Consider the following 26,254-nt stretch of genomic DNA (forward strand, 5'->3'; position numbering starts at 1 on the left):
GCAGTGGGCATCTGCCTTGCTCAGTGAGGGCAATGCACGAGGCCAGAGCTCTCCCTGCCGCTGAGGTAAGAGCAGGAGCCGGGAGGGGCAGAGTGGGACCCACCAGGGTGATAGCCCCAGCTCCTGATCACCCCTGCCCCTATTTCTAGGCTCCTTTGAAGCACACCTTCTCCGGGCCCTAACTGGTGCAGACGCTTACCAGCCAGAGAGTAGACTTTGGGAACTTTTCACACGGAAGGGATTCCGTTTCTCAACTTACAGATGAGGAAACGGAGGCCCAGGGAGGCCAAACAGAGCCTGATATCACACGGACGGGCAGTAACCTAGGTCTCCCAAGCCCAAGCTCCACATTTCCTTCCCGTCTCTGCCAGGTTTTTGGTTGTGGTTTCCTTGGAGATGTACAAGTGTGTAAATTATCTGGGTCTCTTTATTTTATGGCTGGTGAAGATGTTTGCTCTTTGTATGTTTAGGTAAGTTTCTGTGTTAATTTCTTACTCTTCTTTTTCCCCCTTGCGGTCCTGTTTCACTTGTCCATTTTTGATCTTCAGAGCTTTTCTCATCGTATTTCACCGTTTTGCAAGAAGTGAGTGATAGTCTCTGTGTCACATTTGAAACCTGAGATGTAACTGTGGGCTTCATAGAGCCCGAGGCTTTGTGACCCCCTCGCTTATAGCCCAGCAAGGAGAGCAGTGCTTTGCACACAGACTAGTAGGTGAGGAGAAAGTATGGATGAATGAACAAACGAGGAATGAATGATGTCTGATATTGAGGTAACTGAACTGAAGAGTGGGTGATCTATCAGTCCATAATAATATTCAGCTTTTTGAAAAACAAAACCCAAGGATACCCTGAACTTTCAAGAAGGAAGGGTCTGGATCTTAAAGTCCTTGTGGTTGAATGTGGAATGAAGGGATTTTCAAGATGTTAACACCAGGAGAGTCACTGCCTATATATACCCCGGGGAAGGGGAGGGATGACAAGGCAATGAGGGCCTCCCCAGCCCCAGCTTAGAGCATCCCCTTTGCTTGCAAGAGTTTTGTTCTGTGTCACATCCTTCCTTCTCTTCTCTTTTCTTTTCTTTTCGAGAGAATACAAGCAGGGAGGGGCAGAGAGAATCCCCCCATCAGCGCAGAGCCCCATGTGGGGCTTGATCCCATGAACCATGAGATCATGACCGGAGCTAAAATCAGGAGTCAGAAGTTTAACCAACCTAGCCCCCCGGGCACCCACTGTGTCACACCCTTCATGGCCGTGAGCAGCTCGGTAGAGAAGCAAGGCAGTGTGGGGGTGGGGTGTTGGGGGAGGAAGGAAGTGGGGAGAAGCAAGGCAGCATGGGGAAGTGGGGAGATGGGCACTCCTTGGTTGGTAACTGAGCTGGGCTCTGTGTGCTGTGTTATATACAGCTTCCAAAGCCCCTCAACTGTGATCAGACGACAAAGGCCCCCAGAACATCACGTTCACCAGGGTTAGAGTGACCTGGCCTGCCAGCTTCCCATGAGAGTTCACAGGCCACCCGAGAGAGAGAGCTAGAGAAGAGAGCCACCGGGTCAGTGCCCCTGACCCACTCCTGCACCGTGGGGGCAGAGGTGGTAGAGATCCCAGTTCTGTGCTCTGGGGAGGCCCTTAGGCAAATCAGTGTATCTGCAGGGAGAGAGAGATCGAGAGAGAGGGGACAAAAGACAATCTAAAGGAGATTTTGACTTGACAAAAAGAATTCGTAAGAGTTCCTCTAAATGGTCCTCTATATTTGACGCTGTTTATAATTATATGGCTTCTTAAAAACAAAGTCATTGTTAAACTACATTTTCAGAATCATCCTTTACGTTAAGCTTTGGAACGTCCTGAAAATGGTCCTGAGAACTTACAGTAAATCACTGGTGGTTACATCCCCTACTTTGTAACATGAAGAGGACAGAGTTGTGTGAAGCAAACCTGCTTCTTTGTCTCGTAGAAGCTTATCATGATGGCTTCTTAAAAACTTATGGGTATGCTATTTTGCTTCAGAGTCTTAGGTGTTTTATGTTCCTCTTCAGTAAGTGTAGTCTAGCACTAAAGATTGCAATATGAGTGACGTTCTCGATTACGCGTTGTTTTGGATTATTAACTGTTCATTCACGTATTCGGAAGTTGTACAGCTTTCTCCTGGCGCTGTCCTGAAATTATTGAGGCAAAGCTGGGAATCTGGGTCCTGAGTTTCCAGTTTTATTTTACCCACTGTGTCAAGTTGCAGGAAAAGTAGGACACATTCAAAAAGAGTCCCTTGGCAATGTGATGCCGGGTCACAGATGCCTCCCTGATCCTGGCAGTTATATAACTGGGCATCAGTATATCAAACCGAAATACTGACCAGCACACCATTACCACCTCTCAGGAGTAAATGCAGCCCACGGGCATCTCACCCTAGCCAGTCACCTTTCCTCATCCCTTCTGCTGCTTTTCATGACCAGTTAGGAAACCCCTCAGAGAAAATTCAGCTTACACGGTTGCATTTATTTTAGAGAATGTACTATATTTCTTTCTGTAAATCCTACAGCACTGTGTTCTATAACAACCTCCCACAAATAGTTTCTGTATTCAGACTTTAGGGAACTTGAGTTTAGGTGCTTTTATTCTTAAGTAGTCATTATCAGAAGTTCTCTTTCACTGCCGACCTGGGAAATACCAGCCTCCTCTAAGCAGAGACTCAAAACTCATTGACCTAAAGAAATGAGCGGGTTTTGTGGCTTCTGCAACTTGGGGGGTAATCTGGCGTTCTTAGGACTTTGGAAATAATCTTATAAAAGTGAACAACCGGTACTTTCTTCAGCCAAATGTCTTGGAATTTTAGAGCTATTGATTTAATACATTTAAGTGCTCACAGAAAACCTGGCAGCCGGATGTGACTTAGATGAATGGTGGGAGTCTGTACTCTTAGATTTATGATTTGGACAGTGATTCTAAAACAGGATTCCATAATTCACCCCTGATTTGCGAGATACCTTAAAATGGTTCCTGGGAGGGCATAGTTAGATGATGCCGTCATTAATAAGGGAGAAAGAAGTTGTGACGTATATACAATGGAATATCATTCAGCCATAGAAAGGAGGAAATCCGACCATTTGTGACACTGTGGATGGACCTTGAAGGCATTATGCTAAGTGAAAGAAGTCAGACAGCGAAAGGTAAATGCTGCCTGATCTCACTTTTTGTGGAATCTTAAAATACATATATACATACAACTAGAACTAAGCTTATGGAAGAAGAGATCAGACTTGTGGTTACCAGAGGCAGGTGGTGGGGGAGGAGGAATTGAAGGAAGGTGGTCAAAAGAGGCAAACTTCCAGCTGGAAGATCAGTAAGTCCTAGGGATGTGATAGACGACCCTGTGGCTGCAGTTAGCCCTTCTGTATGGTATATAGGAGAACCGTTGCCAGTAAATCCTAAGAGTTGTCCTCCCAAGGAGAAAAAATTTCCCCCTGTGTGCTTTCCTCTTTCTTTGCTTTTTATTGCGTCTGGATGAGAAGATGGGTGTTAGCTGAACCTATTCTGATCACATGTCAATCAAACCGTCCTGCTGTGCGCCTTAAACTCACACAGTGATGCTATGTCAAGTATTTCCCAATAAAACTGGAAACAACGAAAGGGGGGCCCCACTTAACGCAGGAGCAGTAGAGTGGAAACTGGAAGGAACGTGTTTTCCTCAAACCCTCGTTTCAGGCTCTAAATGCCTCAGTACATCCCATTCCTGCAGCGACCTCTCTGGAGACTGTGGCCAGTGTGGGGCCAGCAATTTGCAAACTGAAACCCTAACTTACTATCCTTATGAATCTGACAAATGTTAATACCACCCGTGCCTTCAAGTGGGCACGAAGTGGGTATATTTTTTCCAGGCAAACGCATCAATAGACTGTGTAAAGTACCTCAGATTTGATTCTAACCCCAGCGATACCCTTCTTAGAAATGGTCTGATCTGCTTGGTGTTAATGACCTCCTCTTCCTGCTCCTCGGCTTTGTGAACATGGTGCCATTTGCACGTTCAGTTCAATTAGTTAAAGGGTCTCCTCTCAGCTATGGACCTTAATAGGCCCTATTGATGGTCCCTTCATCCTTCTCCCGCTGTGCTCACCAGCAACTACATTTAGAACTCTAGAACTTGGACAGAGACATGGCCTTTAATCTCATTGAAACTCTAGTGTTCTGATCTCGAGAACGAAGGAGTTGTAATGAATTATTCCTTAAGTTCCTCTTGCCTCTACGAGTTGGCTGTGTCTCCAAGACTTACTGCCCATTTTGACAGAACAAGAGACCCTCTCCAGGTGTATATTTGTGTTGGGGCCCCCACACAAGGCAGCATCATAGTAACTCGGGCTGTTGACTGTTGCTTCTCCAATGTACCTTTTAAAGGAATTTTCCTCTGGCTCGCAAACCACTCAGGGATTTTGGAACTTTAAAATGTGAGGGCTGTCTCACTCTACGGCTTCTCTAAGTTGATCTTCCCCGTTTATAAATCTCTTTGAAAAAATACAGTTTTCCAGATGCCCAGGTTTTTCATCTTGACCTACTTGCAATGGTGTTTAAAAACCACATGGTTTTAAAATAACGCTTCTCCCACCCCTTCTCGGTCTTTAATTTGAACGGGCCATGCCATTCATTTTCTCAGCTTTTCCATTGCACTGTGGTCTTGAGATTTTCTTTCTCATCTAATACGATGACTCTTTTGTTGCTTCTTTGGCCCTGCTCTTGACCCTTAAGACGCAGTCTCATTTTTGTCTTCACTTGTGTTTCTCCCTAGCCCCTTACAGTGCTCGACGGTCTGAGACGCTTATGTCAAAGGATGGGGTTAAGTTCAGACTCAGAGATCCCATTCAAGCTTCTACCTTTAACATTGTTCCCTGCTTTTCGCGTAACTAGGGCAGTGTAGACATGCCTCACCTGAAATGAGAACAGCACCTGGCTTGTAGCAGGCATTTAGAAAATACTGGTAAATGAATGAATTTATCTCATAACAACCCCATGAACATCCATGAACCAGGAAGTGTGAATTAAGACACCTAAGAACAAGAAAGGCCAGCCACCTCTAGGTCTAAAGCCCCTTGGATTTTATCAAAGATCTTGTGGAAACGTGATGGAGAACCTTCTCCTGATGTGTATATGGAATATTTGTAAAGGCATAAAGGAAATCTAGGCCAAATTACTCAATAAGGATTTAGAAAAGGGTACAAAGTTATGTACGAATTTCTTAGCACAGAAGCTTTGCTTCCCTCACACATGAAAGCAAAATCTTCCTAAGCTAGAATACCTAGATAGGCTCTCTGTGTTATGGATTTTTTAAAATCTCCCATGGAGTATATATATTAGATGGTTAATAATTGCTGAGTGAGCATATGGGTTGACAAACTGAATGTCTAGCAGAAGTGTGGAGGCATTGAACCTGAGTAGACAGCATGAGGGAAGAGAAAAGACTGAGAATTGGAATCCTCGCTGTTCCTCTCCCTGGCTGTGTGATCTGAGATATGTGTCCTAACTTCTCTGAGCTTCTGTTTCCTGTTCTACAAAATGGGAATATATATCTATATTTATGCCATCAGATTTCATTGAGGGACATTATAATAAACACGAAGCTAGTGTTTACTGCACCTCACAAGTGTCCTCTCCTGGGTGAAGGTATTGCTATGAGACCTCAGTTCTGTGGTCCTAAAAAAACATTGGTTTGTTTGGCTCTTAGAGATGGAGTGAAGTATGTAACTGATGACATTTCCCTTTTTGCATTCGCTTCTAGAGAACTTGGAACTAGATTTTCAGCCTGCTTCTAGCAAAATACGCAGTCTTAACTGTGGACTTGAAGGATTAAAGCCCCCCTGCCATTATCTTGTCTTACCTAGGCGTGGCTCTCCTCCTTAACAATTACATGATTTTATTCATTTAATTCTTACGCTTGGGTGTAACTTTGTAAGCTGGCTCAAATTGTTTTTGGAACAAGGCTTGGTGAGGGAGGAAGAAGGAAGGAAGGATGGGAGGAAGGGAGGATGAGTGGATGGAAGGAAAGGAAGAAAACATTTTTTAAAAAAGGGAGGGAGACAGAGAGAGGCAGAGAACAAAAGGAAAGGAGAGGAGTGAGGAAGGCAAGAAAGTCAGATAGCCATTGCCTGTGTCTGAGGGTTATTGTGCTGTGTAAATATTTGCTTATTACAGCTAAGTTCTGTGCAGTTTTACCTTCCTTCAGAGAACCCAGTGAACCTTTTTAGATACATGAGGCAACTAATAAAATTATTATTGATAATAAAACATATTTTTAGAGGAATTGAAATCGCAACAGTATCTAATTCTCTGATTTTCTTTTTTAAATGTTTATTTTTAAGAGAGAGAGAGAGTGTGTGCATAATCAAGGGAGGGACAGAGAGAGAGGGAGACACAAATCTGAAGCAGGCTCCAGGCCCTGAGTTGTCAGCCCAGAGCCCGACGCGGGGCTTGAACTCACGGACCTCGAGATCATGACCTGAGCCCCAGTCGGATGATTGACCGACTGAGCCACCCAGGCACCTCTAAGCCTTTGACTTTCAAATCATGCTCCCTGGAGTTCCTACTGGTACATAAGCTCACAGGAAGTGGGATAGTAGATGCAGGGGAACATTTGAATTTCTTCAGCCAACGCCTCTCAGAGTTGTTATTTTGTCTTGTTTGCTTCAATCTACATGTAAAGCTTCTGTTAACAAAGGATTTGGGGGGAAACCAAAGTTTGACGCCACCAATATGTGTACATAACAAAAGAGTAAGTTGGTGGATAAGCCAAATTGAGCGTAAGGCATTTTTGAACTATAGATCTAAGTGTTAAGCTTGCTTCCCTTTTTATGTGGTTGTTGATTGGTTGGCACCGAGAACAAGTATAGCACTATAAAATGCTGTGAAAACATAGAAAAGGAAATTCATTTAAAGTAATATCCTGTAACAAATGTGAAATATGTTTTTTAAATGTTTGTTTATTTTTGAGAGAGAGAGAGAGAGAGCAGAGCAGGGGCAGGGAGAGAGGGAGACAGAGAATCGCAAGCAGGCTCCACAGTGTCCGTGGCAGAGCCGGATGTTGGGCTCAGTCCCATGAACCATGAGATCATGACCTGAGCTGAAATCAAGAGTCAGACGCTTAACTGACTGAGCCACCCAGGCATTTCACAGATGTAACATATTTGCAAAACATCAGTAACTTCACTGAAATGCTCAAATTATAATTACATGTAAAAATACCCCATCATCCGCACTCCCACCCTGCTTATCCCTTCACCACCAGGAAATCCAGCAAGCTTTAGTGGAACTGCAATTTGAAATATTCTGGTGTGGATTAGCTAGGGGCATGGAGAATATAATCCATTTTCTGTTTCATTCTCTTTCTACCCACTAGAGGGCAGCAATAAAGCACAGGGAAGGGGAAATTAACTCCAGCGCTGGCATTTAAGTTTCCCAGCAAGACTAGCCTTTCCGAAAACAAGAACACCTAAAAAGTCCCTGAGATTCCCACATACGAATTATTAGAGGGTCAGGTTCCCTTCCCCTTTCCCTCAATATTGAGAGAACTTTGAAAACTCCCTTTGAAGTTATAAAAGTTACCTGTTGGCTTGGCCAAACATACTAATTGTAAATGTGAACATGACATCATCTCTAAAAAAGGCATTTATGTAAAAGTTAAGTGTTATAGTTGTATATTTCCGTGCAGCACACGACTCCAAGACTTAGTGATTTACCACAACAGCCATTTTACCGTATCTCTCGATTCTGTTCACTGGGCACAGCTGGGTGGTTTTTCTGTTTTGTGTGATTTGACGGGGGACCGTGGACATCTAGGGTCTCAAATTAGCTGGAATGTCCAAAGTGGCCTACTCCGTGTGTGATTGTAAAAGATCCGCGTGTAGAATTTCTGGTGCCTGGCGGTTGAGGCTAGCTGTCAGCTGGGAGCCCAGCAGGGACAGGTGAGCAGAGTACCCGGTCCTTCGTTGGCTTCTTCATGCGGGTTGGACATCTCAGAGCATGGCACTTGGTTTCCAAGAGGGAATATCCTAAGACTGAGCATTCCCAAAGGAAGGAGCCAGAAGGTTCCAGTCCCAGACATGGCTCCTGCTGCCTCCTCAATGGTCAAAGCAGACACAGGGTCAGCCCGGGTTCAAGGGGGAGGGAATCAGCTCCGGCTCCTGATGTGGAACAGTCTGTAGACCCAGGGAGAGGAGGGAGTGGTGAGGGCCAATTGGAGGCCACGTGGACGGTTAAGAATAAGGGAAGATATGGAGACATATGGGGAAGATATGTATAAATCGTGAGGGATACGGAGGGATATTTTCTTCATTTGATAAATGGAAATTGCTGCTTACTGTGGTACTTTAAGGGTTAAGACGCACGGAAGTCATTCCTTATGTTCTTCTCCTTCCTCAGATCTGTTGCCGAAAGCAATAAAAATGGCCAGAGGATCGGTGTCCGATGAAGAAATGATGGAGCTCAGAGAAGCTTTTGCCAAAGTTGGTGAGCAGGCCTGCAGCTCGAGTCACATGATTCTCCTCTTTGCTGAGTAGCTTCAGGACAGATTCAGTGAATCGGTAACATGAGCCAAATAGCGGAAGTGAAAGGAATACAGCGGTATTGGTTAGAGGAGCTGAGGGAACTTAATTTTGAAACATCTGCTTTAGGAAGATGGCTTCTTTCTCTATCAAAACATGGAATATGGACCCTCTCACCCCTGCCGCTTTTCTCATATTCTTATCTGGTCTGATTTCCTTGGTTTCCTTTGCTTTTCTGCTATTCCATACTCTGGCTTTGTATCTCTAAGCTTGTGATGTATTTTCCCGTCTCTTTCTGTAAAAGTCTCTTCAGATTCTGTTGCCAGAACCTCTGCTGTGACGTTATGACGCGTGGATGTTGGAAGTGACGCTAGTGCCCCTCCCCGGTAGAAACAGGCCTCTTGCGAGACTCTGACTCTCGCATGGGGTCAGGCTGCGACCCCCGAATGATTGCCCCTCCAGCCCACTCGCCTCCCGTCTCGCCTTCCCCCACCTCTTTATCCTGTTTCCTGAACTGCCCTGAAACTTCAAGTCCTCTCTTGCCTTGCAGATACCGATGGCAATGGGTACATCAGCTGCAACGAGTTGAATGATTTGTTCAAGGCTGCTTGCTTGCCTCTGCCTGGGTACAAAGTGAGAGAAATTACAGAAAACCTGATGGCTACAGGTGATCTGGACCAGGATGGGAGGATCAGCTTTGATGAGTTTATCAAGGTGGGTACGAGGCAGGACGCACGCAGATGCGTTTGAAGCTTAGAGCCTCAACCTGAGAAATATCCAGAAATGCATTCCCACCCTCCCCGCCTCACTATTACGTATTCTTCCCTTTGGGATTCTCTTGATCACAGATTGGGTTTCTAAAGATACGTTCCATTTTTGCAGGTTTTCCATGGCCTGAAAAGCACAGAGGTTGCCAAGACCTTTAGGAAGGCGATCAACAAGAAGGAAGGCATCTGTGCGATCGGTGGTACTTCGGAGCAGTCCAGCGTCGGCACCCAGCACTCGTATTCAGGTGCGCTGTCCCAGCGGAAGTGGGGAGGGTGCTGGCACGAGGAGAGACTGGGGGGTAGCGGGAGAGGGGGCCATATGGAAAGGATCCGTGCCTTCTGGGGCTCCACCTTCTAAACTCGGTGTGAAACCTAAGGGGTGCAAACCGACACAGAAGCCAACGCGAGTGTATTGACTACTGCCTGTTTGCCTGTGGTTGGCGGGCTAATTCCAGGCACGTGATGGGGGAGGAGCAAACCTAGTTCTAGGTAGAGTCCAACACCAAGTAATCTCAACAGCATTGAAAAAATACATTGAATGGAAACCAGTTTGACAATAAACTTCATATACTGAAAGAAAAATACATTGAGGCTGGAGGGTATTATGCTAAATGAAATTAGTCAGTCAGAGAAAGGCAAATGTCACATGACTTCACTCATACGAGGGCTTTAAGAGACAAAACAGATGAACATAAGGGAAGGGAAACAAAAATAATATAAAAACAGGGAGGGGGACAAAATGTCACAGAGTCATAAACATGGAGAACAAACAGAGGGTTACTGGAGGGGCTGTGGGAGGGGGGCTGGGCTAAATGGGGAAGGGGCACCAAGGAATCTACTCCTGAAATCGTTGTCGCACTATATGCTAACTAATTTGGATGTAAATTTTAAAAAATTAAATAAATAAATAAATACATACATAAATAATACATTGAGGCTGCCAGAATTCCTTTATAAATCTTTTGGATAAAATGAACTACTCAGGCTTGTATCTCCTCCACGCTTCATGATTATTCTCAATGCCCACTGATGGGTCAAGAATATTGTGTTTTTACTGATTTGGAAGGAAGCTGTGTATTTATTTTACAGGCTGCCATCCAACAGCCCTAATGGAAACTATTAAAAATTCAAACGGTACAGTAATCCAACGAATCCCAAACTGAGTTCTTTAACACGTTAGTGGATCTTAAAGATAAGTTCATGGTTAAGTACCATTTGTGATCGTGAAGGCAGTGTTTAACCTTTTACTTTTAAATACAGAAATCACATAAATATGCATTATGAGTATTCAAGACAATGAAGACTCGAACTTTGGTGTCTCGGGATTCTTCTGTGTTTCCAGTGACACACAATTTGGGAAACACCGTACTGGGCTGTAAGGCATAGCGTGAGGTTTCATTAAAACTTCTGAAATCAACTTCTGGCAGCTTTATTGATAAGAAAGAAAGATTATATCACACAGGATTTTATTTCATAACAATTATATACAGAAGCTCAAAGATTTTGTAGGGATTATCTGTGATCATCTCACATTTAAATTGGCTGGGCTGAAGGCAGCCGCTGAGTTTTATCCTGTAAGCATTAGATCACATTCATATTTAAATTGTATCTAAATATAAATAAAATACATCTCTAACGTTTACAAATATAGTTACATGTTATATATCTATTATATCTAATATATAATAATTAGATATTATTAAATCTGCTTGCCATATGTTTAATGACTTGGAGTGAATAGAGGTCCTGTGCCTGGTCCCCAAGTCACTGAGATTTCTCAGTGTCAATCAACGTAAGATGATAAGATAAGGGACCAGATAGCATCTCAATGGCTCTCCTGGGCATGGCAATCTGAGATCCATGTACATAATTTTATGTCAGATTTTCACTTTGCAAATAAGCCATTTTTATCATTTACTTGCAGAGGAAGAGAAGTTTGCCTTTGTCAACTGGATAAACAAAGCCCTGGAAAATGACCCCGACTGTCGACATGTTATCCCAATGAATCCAAACACAAATGATCTCTTCAGTGCCGTGGGAGATGGCATTGTCCTTTGGTAAATAACGCTTCCTTCTTGGTTTCTAAGACCTTCCTGGAATTTTCTGGAATACCGGCAGTTGATTGTCTTTATCCTAGGCCAGCGTCCTTTGGCGCTCAGCGGGACTTGAAATGCTTTCTGCACTTGCACTTGGCAGGTCCCGGAAAGCAAACTAATTTCAAAAGCAACTTATAACGAGACACGTAAAGCTGCTGTTGCTTGGTTGGAGGGGAGGGATGCACAGTATACAGACAAACACAGGTGGAGATACAATAATACAAGGTCAAAAGCAATTACTTTTGGAACATATGCCACTTGGCTTCATCTGAAAGTACCTAGATTCAGCATAGCAGCGTGATGATTGAAGCAACCCAGTGCCAGTCCTTATGCAGAGACTTTTGAGTGGTACGTACAAACACGCAATTCAAATGCTGAGGACACCTGGAAAAAGAGGAATGCATTCTGTTTGCGGAAGGCCTCTACAACAATTGGTCCTCATGGTGTCTTTGAAATACTTCTGTAGCTCTTGCTTTAGCAGCTTCTAATGCCATTGTAAGACACCGTATTAATGAAAGAAAGGGCTTGGAATAGCCAATCCCAGGTGAGCTCAGGAGTTGAAGGGAAGGATGGATGGGCAAGATTTAAAACCCCCTCTTCCCTGCTCTGAGCAGAGCAATTCTGCTTTTGGTATTTTATTTATTAGAGTTCACCATGAGACTTCATTTTTAAAAATTTCAACTGCCAAAAAAAAAAAGACATACAAAATGTAGGCAGGAGCAAATCCTAATTCCTTCGGTTGGCCCACAAAGCACCCCATCATCTTCCCTCAGTCTCCTGCTAGCTTTACCTCCCAAGACCCCCATGACTCAGGGACCCAGCGTGGGACACTGAGTGAATGGCTGCGGGAATGGCTACATCAGCAACCATACTTACTCTTCCCCATACACATCCTGCTCATAACTGTAACTGTGGCTTTGCCTTTTATTCTCCTTTTTAAGAATGCCTTTCCATGGGGGTGCCTTGGTGGCTCAGTTGGTTAAGCATCTGACTCTTGGTTTTGGCTTAGGTCACGATCTCATGGTTCGTGAGATCAAGCCCCACGTCGGGCTCTGTGCTGACAGTGCAGAGCCGGCTTGGGATTCTGTCTGTCTCTCCCTGTCTCTCTCTGTCCCTTCGCTGTTCACACACACTCTACCTGAAAATAAACATATTCTAAAAAAAAAAAAAAAAAGAATGCCCTTCCCATCATCTCCTCCTATGGAAATCCATTTACCATGATAGTTTTTGGTCTATTCCAATCCTCCGGTGGTCTCTCCCTTCACTGGATTCTTAAAGCGCATATTCGTGGTACTTTGGGAGCCATCATAATGTTCTTCTTTTGGACTGTTGGGTAACTTTTCATATCGATATATTTTGTCTCTATAATTGGACCATAAGCTTTTCAAGAGCAAGGTTACCTTATACTTTCTGAACCACCCCTCCCTCCTACCATTTCCCAAGGCTTCTAGTTCACCAACAGCTTCAGATTTTTCAAATAATAATTTAGGGGTTGGTTTTGCCTGAATCGCAGTAAAGTATCTTTTATTTAAATATATGGAAACACACACACACGCACACACACACACACACACACACACACACACACACACACATGACAAAGTTACGGAAATACATCTTTAAAGGCCACCCCAAAAAAAGGCAGTTGCATAAAAATTGTTAGGAAAAAATGTTAATGCTGATTTCTCATTAGACACAAATAGCCAGGGTCAAGTTTACAAGTCTTTGAATTTGTTGTTGTTCCTTTGGATTTGGTTTTTCAACTTCCTTTCTTTAAATAAAGTGGAGGTGACCTAAGGAAATGTATTTTTTATGCTCCACTGAAGTTGTTAAATGAATGCTAAATGAGTCAAATCAGTTTTTCATAAATAATAACTGCTCACTGCAGATGTCTGATCAATATATTAGACACCTCACTGGGTGAAATTTCTCCAGCATTGATACAACAGTGGGTGTAACAGGTACAGCAGAGTATAAAACATTTTATCATCCACTTAGTTAAAAGTATAGAGTTCCACCAAGTGTCAGATAGAAATTTCGACATTACATGAGCTCAGAAGTGTATAGATGGTCATTTATATAGTGGGGACAATTTTCACAGCTGAGAAAGCAAAGCACTCCTGGTGAATTTGCCTTGGCTTTCTACCCAGAATTTCCTAATATGCTAAAGAAACCAGGATGATTTCGCAGCTTGTTAGGTACATGAATAAAGCGGGGTCCTTATTGCCTGCCTCAGTATATTAGTATGATTTCAGGAACATTAACCTTTCCCATAGATAGTGTGAATCTAGTCAAAATCGCATAACTGATTTGATATCGAAACACTGGGTCACACGAATTATATCGTGGTCTTACGTGTTTCTGGTATTGCTAGAATTCAAATTCAATATTACTGGACTCTCATTCGGAAGCCAGCTTTCTTTAATTTAATTGTTTCTTTCTCAGTAAAATGATCAACCTCTCAGTGCCAGACACAATTGATGAAAGAACAATCAACAAAAAGAAACTCACCCCCTTCACCATTCAGGTAGGTCTTCTCTCCGTTACCGAACTATAGGATTGTGTTTGGGATGCGTGAGCCCCGGAACTGCAGAGTCAGCCTTTTCCGGGGGCTTGGCCATTATTCCAGAACTCAGGTTTGCAGCTGGTGATTTGTCATGACTAGCGGGACAGAGAAAGACATTTTGTTTTTGTCTTTCATTAACAGAGCAGGGGGGCCGGGGAGGGGGACCATTGGTAGGACATTAGCAGTAGTGGCCGGGCGTCGTTTGTTTTGGCAATTATGAATACAATTCACATTGGCTAAAGTTTCAACTCAGACTTTCCCTAGCAGTTTATCTTTGAGCTGATGCCAAACATGCAGCATTTTAGCTGAAAAGATAAGCCTTTCTAAGAATTGAAGGGCTGAGAGACGGGAAATGCTCTGGCAGCCTCCCAGTGGTATTGGCCACGGCCACTGGTGTGATAAATATAACCTGGTTTTATGCCTTCAATTTGTGAATTAACTGGAACGGTAACCAGTGGTTAAGTAAGCCGTATTTCTATGTTCTGTTCCAGCGTTTTAACATTATTGTGATTCTCTCGTTCTGGAACCGTGTCTCACTACTTAAATCATGAACAATATATTATGCCGTTTGGCGTAAGCAACGCCGTGTACTTTTAACATGCGAGGGGTAACCAAAGTGAGAACGATGATTAACCATATATGAACGTGCTTACTGTTAAATTTAACCTTGAGGTTAAATTTTAATCTTGGCCATAAATAGAAACGGTGTTTTTATTCATCATTTGAGCTCTCCACCAAGGCAAAACCCCACTTTATTCCCCCCCCCAATAGTTCCAAGTCACCGGTAGCCTGTGTTTCGTTTTTAGTTTGTCATAAAAACGACTTCTGTACATCCCCACCTCAAAATCTTCTCCTTTGCGGACCCAAGAAGAGGATATAGATTCTAGGCTGAAAATGTCATTGATTCTATTCCAACCGTGTTTGAGATACATCACGTGTGTTGTTGCTAGTTCTAAGAACGGGTGGTCTAGGGGCGCCTGGGTGGCTCAGTCGGTTGAGCGGCTGACTTCGGCTCAGGTCACGATCTCACAGTCCGTGAGTTTGAGCCCCGCGTCGGGCTCTGTGCTGACAGCTCAGAGCCTAGAGCCTGTTTCGGATTCTGTGTCTCCCTCTCTCTGACCCTCCCCTGTTCATGCTCTGTCTCTCTCTGTCTCAAAAATAAATATATGTTAAAAAAAAATTAAAAAAAAAAAAAAAGAACAGGTGGTCTATATTTGTATGTGTGCATGTGTGTGTGAGTGTGTGTAGGTGTATGTGTACTTAAGGTCCCTAGTATTATGGATACTCAGTAAATTGTCTTAGTGAACACCACTCTCTCTTTCCCAGGAATTTGATTTTTATCTTTTTCATTCCCTTAATACCCAATCTGAAAGTCAAAAAGCTGTTTTGTTACTCTCTTTTATGACCTTGATTTACATCAACACTTGTGCTATTAATGATAGCCAGTGACAAGACAATGACCACCCTCAAAGGTACCCCTCTCTGTCTGGCCCAGTGGGGATGTTGAGTGGGTAGGCTCCATCACAGGGCAAAATAGAAAAATGGAACACTCTTTAGTTTCCTCCGGCCCAGGGTGGGCCTTCAACTCAGGGAGCCGGTTTGATTGAACAGACACCGCTTATAAGCCCAGTGCCTGGGTTTCTCTGAAAGATTTCCTCTTTCAGGTGTTACTGCTTTTTTTCGATGTTAAAGTCTAGTGAAGACCAGGCCTCTAGACCTGTGAACTTTCCAGAAGCAAAACATTGTTGTCGACCGTTTTGCCATCTGCAAAGTCAAAACTGAAATTTGTACAACTTTCCTCCCTCAGGAGAATCTGAACCTGGCTCTGAATTCTGCCTCAGCCATTGGATGCCACGTGGTTAACATCGGGGCTGAGGACTTGAAGGAGGGGAAGCCTTACCTGGTCCTGGGACTTCTGTGGCAGGTCATCAAGATTGGGTTGTTTGCGGACATCGAACTCAGCAGAAATGAAGGTATGAACTAAGCCACAGATGTTATTAATGGCGTGGCTTTTTATTAATGGATGCGCGGGAGGCTGTAGGAGGAAGATGTCAGGAATACTCAAGCCCAGAATCCCCAGTTTTTGAAAACTGTGGTTATATTGAATCTGTTGCATTAATGTAACAGTTTCTGTCCACACTGACCAGGCTTTTTAAAAGGACAGAGCAAAAGCTTTTTAAGACCACAGGCTAATAATAATGCTTGTTTAGAACCTAGAGCTCAGTCTGGCTGTCTGGGATCCAACCTCAAGAGCTTTTCTGGGTTCACTTTGCCTTTAGAATACTTTGTAACAAAATAGACGACTTCTTTTAACTTGTGTTTTATGAAGCAGTTCTCATTCATATACTGCAGTGACAGCACCAGATGAGGAGAAACGTGGTCTTATTTCTTAACCAAGACTGTGGAGGATTGCATTGAGGGTTTCAGAGTTCTCAGCTAAATATTGTAGCTGTCAGTCTTAGCCTGTCTGCTTCGGCACCCTCTCTCATTTAAACAATCACAGCCCCGTTGTTTAGACAGAAGCAGCAGATTGTGATAAGAATAAACTGAGGGTTGATAGGGGGTGGGAGGGAGGGGAAAGTGGGTGATGGGCATTGAGGACGGCACCTGTTGGGATGAGCACTGGGTGTTGTATGGAAACCAATTTGACGATAAATTTCACATTAACATAAAATAAAATAAAAGGATAGGGAAGTATAATCCTCCTGGAAGTAAAGGAGATCCCAAAATTGAATAAAAAAAAAAAGAATCATACAAAAAACAGGGTTACCTTTTAGTTTTCTGGTACAGATCCCAAGAATATGAAATCTGTAGCCAGATTCTAATCTTTAGTTATATATACTTTCTAATTTCTATCTCCAAATCATAATAACCCCTGAAGAATCCTGGGTTGCTATTTTTAAACCAATATATTCAGCATGATATAGAGTAGAAAAAGCAAATAGGAAACTTAGAACCCACGAGAAAGAATATTGATTTGCAAATTATGACCTCAACTGCATTTAGACCTTCTAGCCGAGCAAAACCCATTTATTCAGCAGGGAAAAATAGAGGAAAGAGTTGATTACACTTTTTGAGAGGCTAATAATGATTTGGGTGAGCATTTGAAATACAAAACACCTATGGGAATAGCGAGAGGACAATTGTCATTATTATAAACATTTTTTTTAATGTTTACTTATTTCTCACACACACACACACACACACACACACACACACACACACAGCATCAGAGAGAGAGAGAGGGAGACACAGAATCCGAAGCAGGCTCCAGGCTCCGAGCTGTCAGCACAGAGCCCCACACGGGGTTCGAACTCACGAACCGCAAGATCGTGACCTGAGCCGAAGTCAGACGCTTAACCGACTGAGCCACCCAGGTGCCCCACAATTGTCATTATTATGAAATCGATCTCTTCAAAGCAAAACTGTTGGCATATTGTGAAACGTGGTCCGATGGAGCCAGAGGAGTGTTCTGAGCCGGTGGTCTTGGTTATTTCTGCGTCCCTGCCCTGGTGCTCCTAGGCACAGCTTCGAGATTCACTGGCGACTTGCCTTTCCCACCTGAAAAATGAGGACAATAGATAAGCTCGCAATACCTTACCTTTCTTTTCAGGGAATGATCATAAAGCGTTTATTCCATGGGACAGGCTTATCAGTACCTTTACCCCAGAGAAATAACATTGCCACGTTGGCTTTCCGGAAGAGCCCAGTGAGAGTTGTAACTGCCCCCCTGAGCTATCCCCTGGATTTATCTTTCTTCGGCTTTTGTCCTTCTTCAGCTCTGATTGCTCTTTTGAGAGAAGGGGAGAGTCTGGAAGACCTGATGAAACTCTCCCCTGAGGAGCTCCTGCTGAGGTGGGCTAATTACCACCTGGAAAACGCAGGCTGCAACAAAATCAGCAACTTCAGTACAGACATCAAGGTAGGAGGCGTGTGCAGGGAAGGGGGATTGGGCGTCAGTGGAGAAAAGGCAAAGACTCGAGGCTACCTTCTGTCACTTCAGAAGCGCTAGGGTTAGTGAGAGGGTGGCTGGTGTCCTGGGAACTGCTCGATCCTGTCCAGGGTCCTTGTGCCGCTCTCCCTTGGGGCCCCACGCAGATCTGTCCAAGGTCCTAGTGACTTGGATGCAGCGGCCTCCAAGGGAGATGGGCCTGTCCGGAGCCAGAATGTCAGCAAGTGGAGGGAGGGAAGGGCGAGAGGTAAGACGGCTTTTCAAGGAGGAGGGTACGTGTAGGACTGTGATGCCTTTCTCATGTTACCAGTGGGAGCATCAGATGAGAAGCCTTTCAAAAAAAAAAATGAGGATTACTCTTCGAATTACGCGAAGAATACCAAACACAGTATCTCGTGCACGCTAGGTACCGTCCTACCTGCTTTATACATGCATTGGCTCATGTGATCCTCACAATAAACCTTTGAGATAAAAATTACTATTTTCTCATTTGACAGATAAGGAGACTGAGGTTAAAGAGAATTTAGGTACATGGTTCAAGTTCGCATAGCTGGGGAACGAGATCAGGATTCAGATCCGGCAGTCATGGGGACTCCATGGCCCCCACCTTTGACCATCGGACATACCGCCTCTCTAAAACAACTTGCGGATTTCTTGAAAGGTTTTCATTTGCAGAAACCAGAGTGGTTTTTAGAAGCTAATGATCCTGGAAACCATCTGCAATGAGAATTTACCCCAGGGCATGTAGAAGGGCGGGCAGTCCCACAACAGAGCTCCAAAGGGGGGAAAGGCTGAGGGAAGCATGCACTGTTTCAAAACTTGGTGAAAAGTTCCACGTCAAGGTGAAGGACAGGTGTTGACATTGAAGACGGATGTGCTGAGGTAGAAAGAGCTTAAGGAGATGTCAGGAAGATCATAAGGCACTCCCTAGTAGTAAACGGTGTGAGATGCTAGGGTGCAGCATGAGAAAAACATTTCGGTCTCCGCCTTCTCAAAAGCTAAAGAAATTTTCTCCCAAGAGCTGGAGGAAAGGTCACATGCTCACCAAAAGTCAACCCAGGTTTATATTTCTTTAAGTGACAGCTTCCCCCTGCTGTGGACTCGGTGGCTGCCAGGCCTGGTGCCAGTTAGACTGAAGCTTCTAGATGGGAAGTCCCGGATTCTTTAGGACCTAAGCTAATCATGCAAAATTAATTTTTCTAACTCTACAATTTTCACTAGTTATTAATAGTCTAGCTACCACCAACCAAAGAGGGGTTTAACTGGAGCCGGACAGCAGCATTATCTTCCTTTCGTCCCAACAGTTAAGCTCTGCACCTGTTTCAGCCAGAATTTTCAAGCTTTTCATCCCAAAATTAGGCTGCTTTATCTGAGCCATAAATGTATCTGATTTCCCATCACTAAAAACTGCATTTTTTAGAATAATAACCATTGGAACTAGCAAGCTGAGCATATACAAGGGTTGTGCCTGTGATCAAAGAACAGCTGTATCCCATCCAAGGTCAGTGCTGTGACGTATGTCAGAGCATCTGGCAACTTTGGGGGGTTTCAATCATACGAAGTCAGCACAGGTGGGGAGAACACCCGCCCCCGAGTGAGTGAGAAAGGTTTATTAGTATATCCAATCTGCTAAAAATTTAGCCGTCTTTTTCAACTTCGTGGTAAACGTTAAATGCACTTGTCGTAGTAATATCTCCTTTTATGTAAAGATTGTTTGTGAATGCTTCAACCTTCTGTCTCTGAAATCTTTCTTTTTCTTTTGCTGATTGTCCATTTAAATGTATTTTTAAACTCTGCTTTAAACTTCTGCTTCCTTTTCCTGTCACTTTTTTTTTTTTAAATTAAACCTTAGCTGACTGACTTCTACAGCAATATAAAGGTATATATATTTTTCTGTATACAATTTAATACATATACATAAAGTATTTTTCTCCCCTAAGAACAACAGAGTGGCATTTGCCTCTTTGGATTGCCTTGTGTGTATGTCGTATATTTGTTACACTCCTTTTACAAAGAAAGTCCAATATGGTATGTAAACAGACAAATCGAAAATTCAAATTAGTGAATGTTTCCAGCTTTGTTAATTAAGTTGCATTCTCGAATGACAGTCCAATAAGAAAATAGAATATGTTTGCTTTGGGGAAATTATTGTCGTGCTAAGTATGTAATTAGCTGCGCTGTTTTGAAATTGTAATTTCTTAATTTCTCACAGGACTCAAAAGCTTATTACCACCTGCTTGAACAGGTGGCTCCGAAAGGAGATGAAGAAGGTATTCCCGCTGTTGTTATTGACATGTCAGGACTCAGGGTAAGGCCGTGTCCAAAGTTGCATTTAGAGGACATGATATTGTTGTTGGGAGCTCTGTCGCCCCGCATGACATTGACTCCGGGGCTCCGCGAGTGGATATCTCTGCATAAAGCCCTGCTAAGGCCGTTAACAACAGTTAATGGTTTGGGATAACAATTGTGGGAAATGGAATCTGAAAATGGACGTTAAGGAAAGAAAGAAACTAATACCAATCCAATGCCACACACTTCTGTATGTGTCTCGTCATTGAATAGCACTCAACAGCACCAAGAGGGATCATTAGGTTCATTTTTAGGTACCTGAGTATTCTTTCTAGAAACCAGGGGGATATTTAGGCAGATAAATAAACTATCACTTTGTCATTGAAAAAACCGAGTCTGAGAAGGATTAATTAATATGTCCGAGATCATATATATGACAGATTATTGGAAGTTATCGGACCCAAGGCTGGGGTCCTTTTCCTCTGGTAATAATAAGGACAGACTACATCAGTGGGGATAATAGGAGAAAAGGGCTGGGTAGGATTGTACAAGTTCTTAGAAGTGTCTGGTTTGAGGATTCTTAAAAACAGTCAACACAGACTTTAGTTTTTCCACCACTTTGGTATTGACCTTGAGAGGTTACCTTATCCATGTTTGTGCCTCATTTGCTATCATTAGAGTTAAGTCCAATCAGTTAACGTTAAAGTTAACTCATTTCTGAATGAGGAGCTCGTGAAATGTATCATGTACAGTGTCATCTAGTAAAGCATTATATTAAATCAATCTAAGTTCTGTTTTCTGAAAACTGGTGGTTTCATAGACTCTTAAGAATTTTAAGAATGGTGGACCGCATTTCAACGGAACTTTACCTTCTAGTAAGCGTCTACTTACAAAGGACTGAAGATCCTCTAGAACTATTTGAATAGACTTTTAATATATCAAATCCTCAATGAAGTTTACAAAAGCCAAACTGCTCTTATGTCCTTCTCAATGACACTATATAGCTTGCCTATCAGTGACACTATGTCGCTCACCTATCAATGATAACTATGTGGCTCACCTAACTGAGCACATTTTATTTTGTTCGAGTTGCAAGTATGCCAACTCAGTTTGGGAAAGGTGGTTACACTAATCAGAAGTTCTTAGTGACAGGTGTAAATGTCTTCGATGAACTGAGAATAGGAGTATAATTTTTGATGATCCCATGAACACTGCTGGTAGACACAATCTCACGGACTCTGTGCAAGCAAATAATAAAAGGAAGCTTAATCACAGAAAATAATTAAGATCAACTTAAATGATAAGATAGTAGACTCTCTTTAAAGACAGGACAACCAAGCATTCATCTGAAGTGGTTCTGTATAGAGATGAGAGATTCAGTTACTCAATTTCTGAGATTCATTTTACTTGTAACTTGCTGATTTCAGTTTAGGCAAACGTAAGTAATAATATGCTGTGGTTAAGTGTCTATCTGAGGTTAAGCCCTGAGGGTTTCAGTATGGTTCCCGTTACTGTTTCATGTTCCCTGCCTACTTTGTGCATGGAGGGTCTTGACCCAGCCTTGACATGACTTTTGTCGTTACAGGAGAAGGATGACATCCAGAGGGCAGAATGCATGCTGCAGCAGGCAGAGAGACTGGGCTGCCGGCAGTTTGTCACAGCCACAGACGTTGTTCGAGGGAACCCCAAGTTGAACTTGGCTTTCATCGCCAACCTCTTTAACAGATACCCTGCCCTGCACAAACCAGAGAACCAGGACATCGACTGGGGGGCCCTTGAAGGTAACTGGAAACCTGTCACTTACAGGTTCAGAAAGGCATTCACAATTCTGATTCAAGGGCAGTTTGAAATTACCTGCTAAGCAAATGGGAACCCCTCACACGTTGGGGAAGGTCATCAATTCTCTGGTATATAACAAAGAGAATAAATAGATTAACCAAGTCAATTACAACCTAGCAGAAATAATCAAGTACCATTATGTCACATTCATTATACATAGGCTTCATCCATTACCAGAATTAAATGTTTTACGGAAGACAGTGCATTTAATTATAGGATGAAATAAATTCTGAGTTCCAAAAACCTAATTTATGTACTTAATGGACTGAGTGTTAATTCCTGGAGGCAAGAGGTTGCAGTCACTCTTCATCTGAAAATATTTAACTTAATGCTAAGAGGTGTTTAGTGAGGTTTTTGTTTTTGTTTTCTTACTTCGATTTGGATTGGGGGGGTGTGGAGAAGAGTAAAGTTTTGAGGCAGCATCTCTGACGGTTGGAATTTGGCGGTTAGTGCCCTAAGATTGAACATGTAACTATAGTCTGGTTCTTTTTTCCATCATGAATTAGTTTCAATATTGAGACCAAAATAAAAAAATCAAGACAAAATTGATATTAAATGAATATCACCAAAGAAAGGAAATCCAGATTTGAAGTATTGATTGTTTTTGTTTTTTGGTTTTTGTTTTTCTCTGCGATGCTTTACCCGAGCTGGATGTGCAAAATCAATCTGTATTCCAACAGTGGTGCATTTGAATCATTTGATAAATTGTGGTCAGGGGTCCAGGCATTTTGTTGACTACCGAGTACATATATCAAGGCCTCTAATCAGCCACTTCCAGCTGCGTCTAGAACATCCCCATTTGGTCCCTCCGCCATCGCTTGAAATTCAGCATGCGCCAAACAGAATTGATCATCCCCCCAGCCCCCCACCCGCTCCCAGCATCGCCTTTCTGCCCTCCGGCCAGCCCACCCACTCTCCTTTAGAAACTCCATTTTCACTAATCATACCACTTTTTGTCTCCCCAAAACCCTGCTTTGATATTTTCCTCTTCTTCACCTCTAAATCTACTGAATTAGTAAATACTAATAGTTCTTCCTGCAGAATGGCTTGTAGATTGTTTTCCCTTACTGCTTTCTGGGCTCTTATTAAATCATACACCACCCAGTTCAGTAGGTCTTAAGGGCCTGGTCCTCTGTTTATCAAGCATTTGAACGTGCCCATGTGCCAATGGCGCACACTGTCCCCTCTGCGTATTTAATTTAAATGCACATTGCCTTTCAGTAATTTCGCACACTGCTGCCAGGCACATCACAACATCACCTTCATTATATCTCTGCCCTGCTCAAGAATTTATTACAGTAATAATAATAAAAAAAAAAAGAACCCATAATGACTGGCATTGTTTAATATATCAACCAACATCTGGTAGCTGGCATTCAGAGACCCCCGATTCTGGTTCCAGCCACTAGGCAGCCTTATCTCCACAGAGAACACAGATCCCTGAAAAATGAGTTCCTAATGGTTTTGACGCAGACCTTGCCTGCCACTCCTCTTTGTGTTCCTGTCTACCCCGCCTCCTCTCCCCACCCCTGACTCGTCCCTCAAATCCTCTTTGCTGTCCAGATTCTACTGGTCCTGTAAGTGAAGCTCAGATTCCACTCCCTCCAAACTTAGCCCACGCTGTTCTCTCTCCTTTCCGAGCTCAGGGGGCAAGTATGTTTGCCTCCCATGTTAGCCGTCTAGCTTGCGTGATCGCACTTTGAGGCCTGAAAGCCTTGTTGACCTTGAAAGAATGTTAGCCTCTTAAGTGGCGGCTCTGAACCGCTTCCCCACACAGGAGCTCGTGCACCACTAATGGATGGTACAGACACACACTCATGGAATTGGAAGAGAGAAAAAAATTAACCGCGTAACAAGTGTCACCCAAATCTATTAAGGTTTATTGAGTAAATTGTCTTCATTCTTCGTTTCGTTTTTCGGATAGCCTCTTGAGTTAAACTTTGATCATAAAAAAGGCCTCTCTTCTTAGGGACCTGAAAGATAACGGGTCTTCATTAATTTAGGTGAGACAAGAGAAGAGCGGACATTTAGGAACTGGATGAATTCCTTGGGCGTTAACCCTCGAGTCAACCATTTGTACAGGTAAGGATATGTAGGGACTCATCCTGTTTGTTTGTTTTTTTAAACATACAGATCTTTTTTTTTTAAGTTTATTTATTTTGAGAGAAAGTGAGAACAAGAGGAAGAGGGGCAGAGAGAGAGAGAGAGAGAGAGAGAGAGAGAGGATTCCAAAGCAGGCTCCACGCTGCCAGCGCAGAGCCTGACACGGGGCCAGAACCCGTGAACCGTGAGATCACGACCTGAGCCAAAACCAGGAGTTGGACGCTTAACCGACTGAGCCGCCCAGGCGCCCCGTGGAGGGACTCATCTTTAATGTGAGACACCGAGACCTTGGAAGATCCCTGGGGTCTCAGATATCTCTGTGCCATGCAGTTGTCTTTCCCAAATGTGTGCATCTTGGTGAGAAGGGGGATGGTCCCAAATGGAGCCGCAGGTGTTGAACCTTCAGCCGAGAAACTTCCATCTACCATCTTTGCTGTGTGTTCCCTAGAAAATCATGAGCCGGCAACCGGACAGATTTACTACATATTGTAAGCCTGCGCTCCGCTCAGAAGCAGGCGAAACAAACAAACAAAAAAGTTAAGTTCACGGTGATGAAGTTAATGGCGTCTCCCATGCCATTTGTTGAAGCCGCATTTCTTTTCCTGGAGGCAGCGTGTTCCGGCTTACGGGAGCATAGGTAGTCACACCTGGGAGAGACCTTGAGGAAGTTTCTTCAGTTCCTCTGAGTCAGAGTTTCTTCGCCTCTAAAGATGGAGCTGCTAATACCAATTTTGCCAGGTTGTCGCAGATGTCCCTTGTGCTGATGTATGAAGAAGTGCCCGCCCACTGCGGGCCCTTACTAAAGGGTGGCGATCTGAGGATCCTTTTCTGTTTGTTTTTGTTCAGTGACTTATCAGATGCCCTGGTCATCTTCCAGCTCTATGAAAAGATTAAAGTCCCTGTTGACTGGAACAGAGTAAACAAACCACCATACCCCAAACTGGGAGGCAACATGAAGAAGGTAAACAGTGACTCTTGCGATGTTCCAACGGGCAGGTGAAGCCATAAGCCTGCAGGAGCACCCTGTGAATACTTGATTAGGGGGCCAAACTTAGATAAGTAATGTTTATCCAGGGATTAAATTATAGTACAGCAATCAGAAGCCTGAATAGTTTCATTACAGTGAGCCCATTATTTCAGTTGATTACTTATTTATAATTCCACGTCGGATGTCTTTAAACATGATGATGTATAAATTCTAATTAAGATAATTAGAGCGAGCAGGACTACAGGGTTGCTCTTCCACCGGCAGGATCCTTATTCTTATTTTCTAAAGAATTAGAGCTTTCTACGGGCAGTTTGACTTGTACAAAGAGTTTGTCTCATGTCAGCGCAGCGGGGACACGTTGTTTCGTAAAAGCGGAAGTGGGGTTGGCACAAATATTTCTCACCATTTCTTGTCCCTTTGGCTCTTAACGATCCAAGCGTAGCCATGGGAATACCTGTCCCACGTGTCAGCCCGTTACGTGCACGTAAAATGGAGGATCCGGATTTTCTGTGTCCGCCTCCACAAATTCAGTTGCTTTAGGAATATTATGGACAGGTAACGGAGCGTGGCCCTCTGTTTCTGTAGTGTGATACAGCCATGACAGTATTCATAATAATGAATTCATTTTGGTTTTGCACTTGGGAGTACACCAGAAATATTTTTTTTTTGGTGGAAGTGAGGGGTTCTAGTTAAGAAAAGATGGAAAATTCTTTGACTAATTAGAATCCCAGAATCGCAGAACCAGGCAAGTCTTGAGAGATCGTTCAGGGTGACAATATTTATTTCATTTTGTGTCTTTATTTTTATTATCTCATCTGGTATGTCTCCTCATAAAGATGGTGGCATTAGAATGTGTTCCTTCTTGCTCGTTAACAGCTTGAGAATTGTAACTATGCAGTGGAGCTGGGGAAGAATCAAGCTAAGTTTTCCCTGGTTGGCATCGGTGGACAAGATCTCAATGAAGGAAATCGTACTCTAACATTAGCCTTGATATGGCAGTTAATGAGAAGGTAACGTAACTCGGGAAGTGGCTTTTTATTGAGGGTATTATCAACCTGGAAAAATACTAGCAAATTTTCAAGAATGTGACACAAACCAGCAAAACTACATTTTAAGCTAAGCTTAAAACCAAAGTTGT

The 26,254-nt window shown here is 43.2% G+C and overlaps 1 protein-coding gene across 3 annotated transcripts in view; it reads left to right on the top strand.

Annotated features, from left to right (window-relative positions):
* Positions 1-26,254, top strand: part of LCP1 (lymphocyte cytosolic protein 1) — a 64,341-nt gene that overhangs the window by 12,020 nt on the left and 26,067 nt on the right. For all 3 annotated transcript variants that reach the window (XM_042972366.1, XM_042972419.1, XM_007085387.3), the window contains exons 2-13: positions 8,395-8,481; positions 9,067-9,230; positions 9,399-9,528; positions 11,208-11,340; positions 13,825-13,906; positions 15,753-15,918; positions 17,725-17,867; positions 20,110-20,205; positions 21,772-21,967; positions 24,029-24,107; positions 24,975-25,089; positions 25,993-26,126. In XM_042972366.1, coding sequence (XP_042828300.1) covers positions 8,418-8,481; positions 9,067-9,230; positions 9,399-9,528; positions 11,208-11,340; positions 13,825-13,906; positions 15,753-15,918; positions 17,725-17,867; positions 20,110-20,205; positions 21,772-21,967; positions 24,029-24,107; positions 24,975-25,089; positions 25,993-26,126 — 1,502 coding nt within the window. In that variant the 5' untranslated portion in view covers positions 8,395-8,417. The remainder of the gene's footprint in view (positions 1-8,394; positions 8,482-9,066; positions 9,231-9,398; positions 9,529-11,207; positions 11,341-13,824; positions 13,907-15,752; positions 15,919-17,724; positions 17,868-20,109; positions 20,206-21,771; positions 21,968-24,028; positions 24,108-24,974; positions 25,090-25,992; positions 26,127-26,254) is intronic.

The sequence above is a fragment of the Panthera tigris genome, chromosome A1, assembly GCF_018350195.1.
Source record: "Panthera tigris isolate Pti1 chromosome A1, P.tigris_Pti1_mat1.1, whole genome shotgun sequence".
Classification (NCBI taxonomy): Eukaryota; Metazoa; Chordata; class Mammalia; order Carnivora; family Felidae; genus Panthera; species Panthera tigris.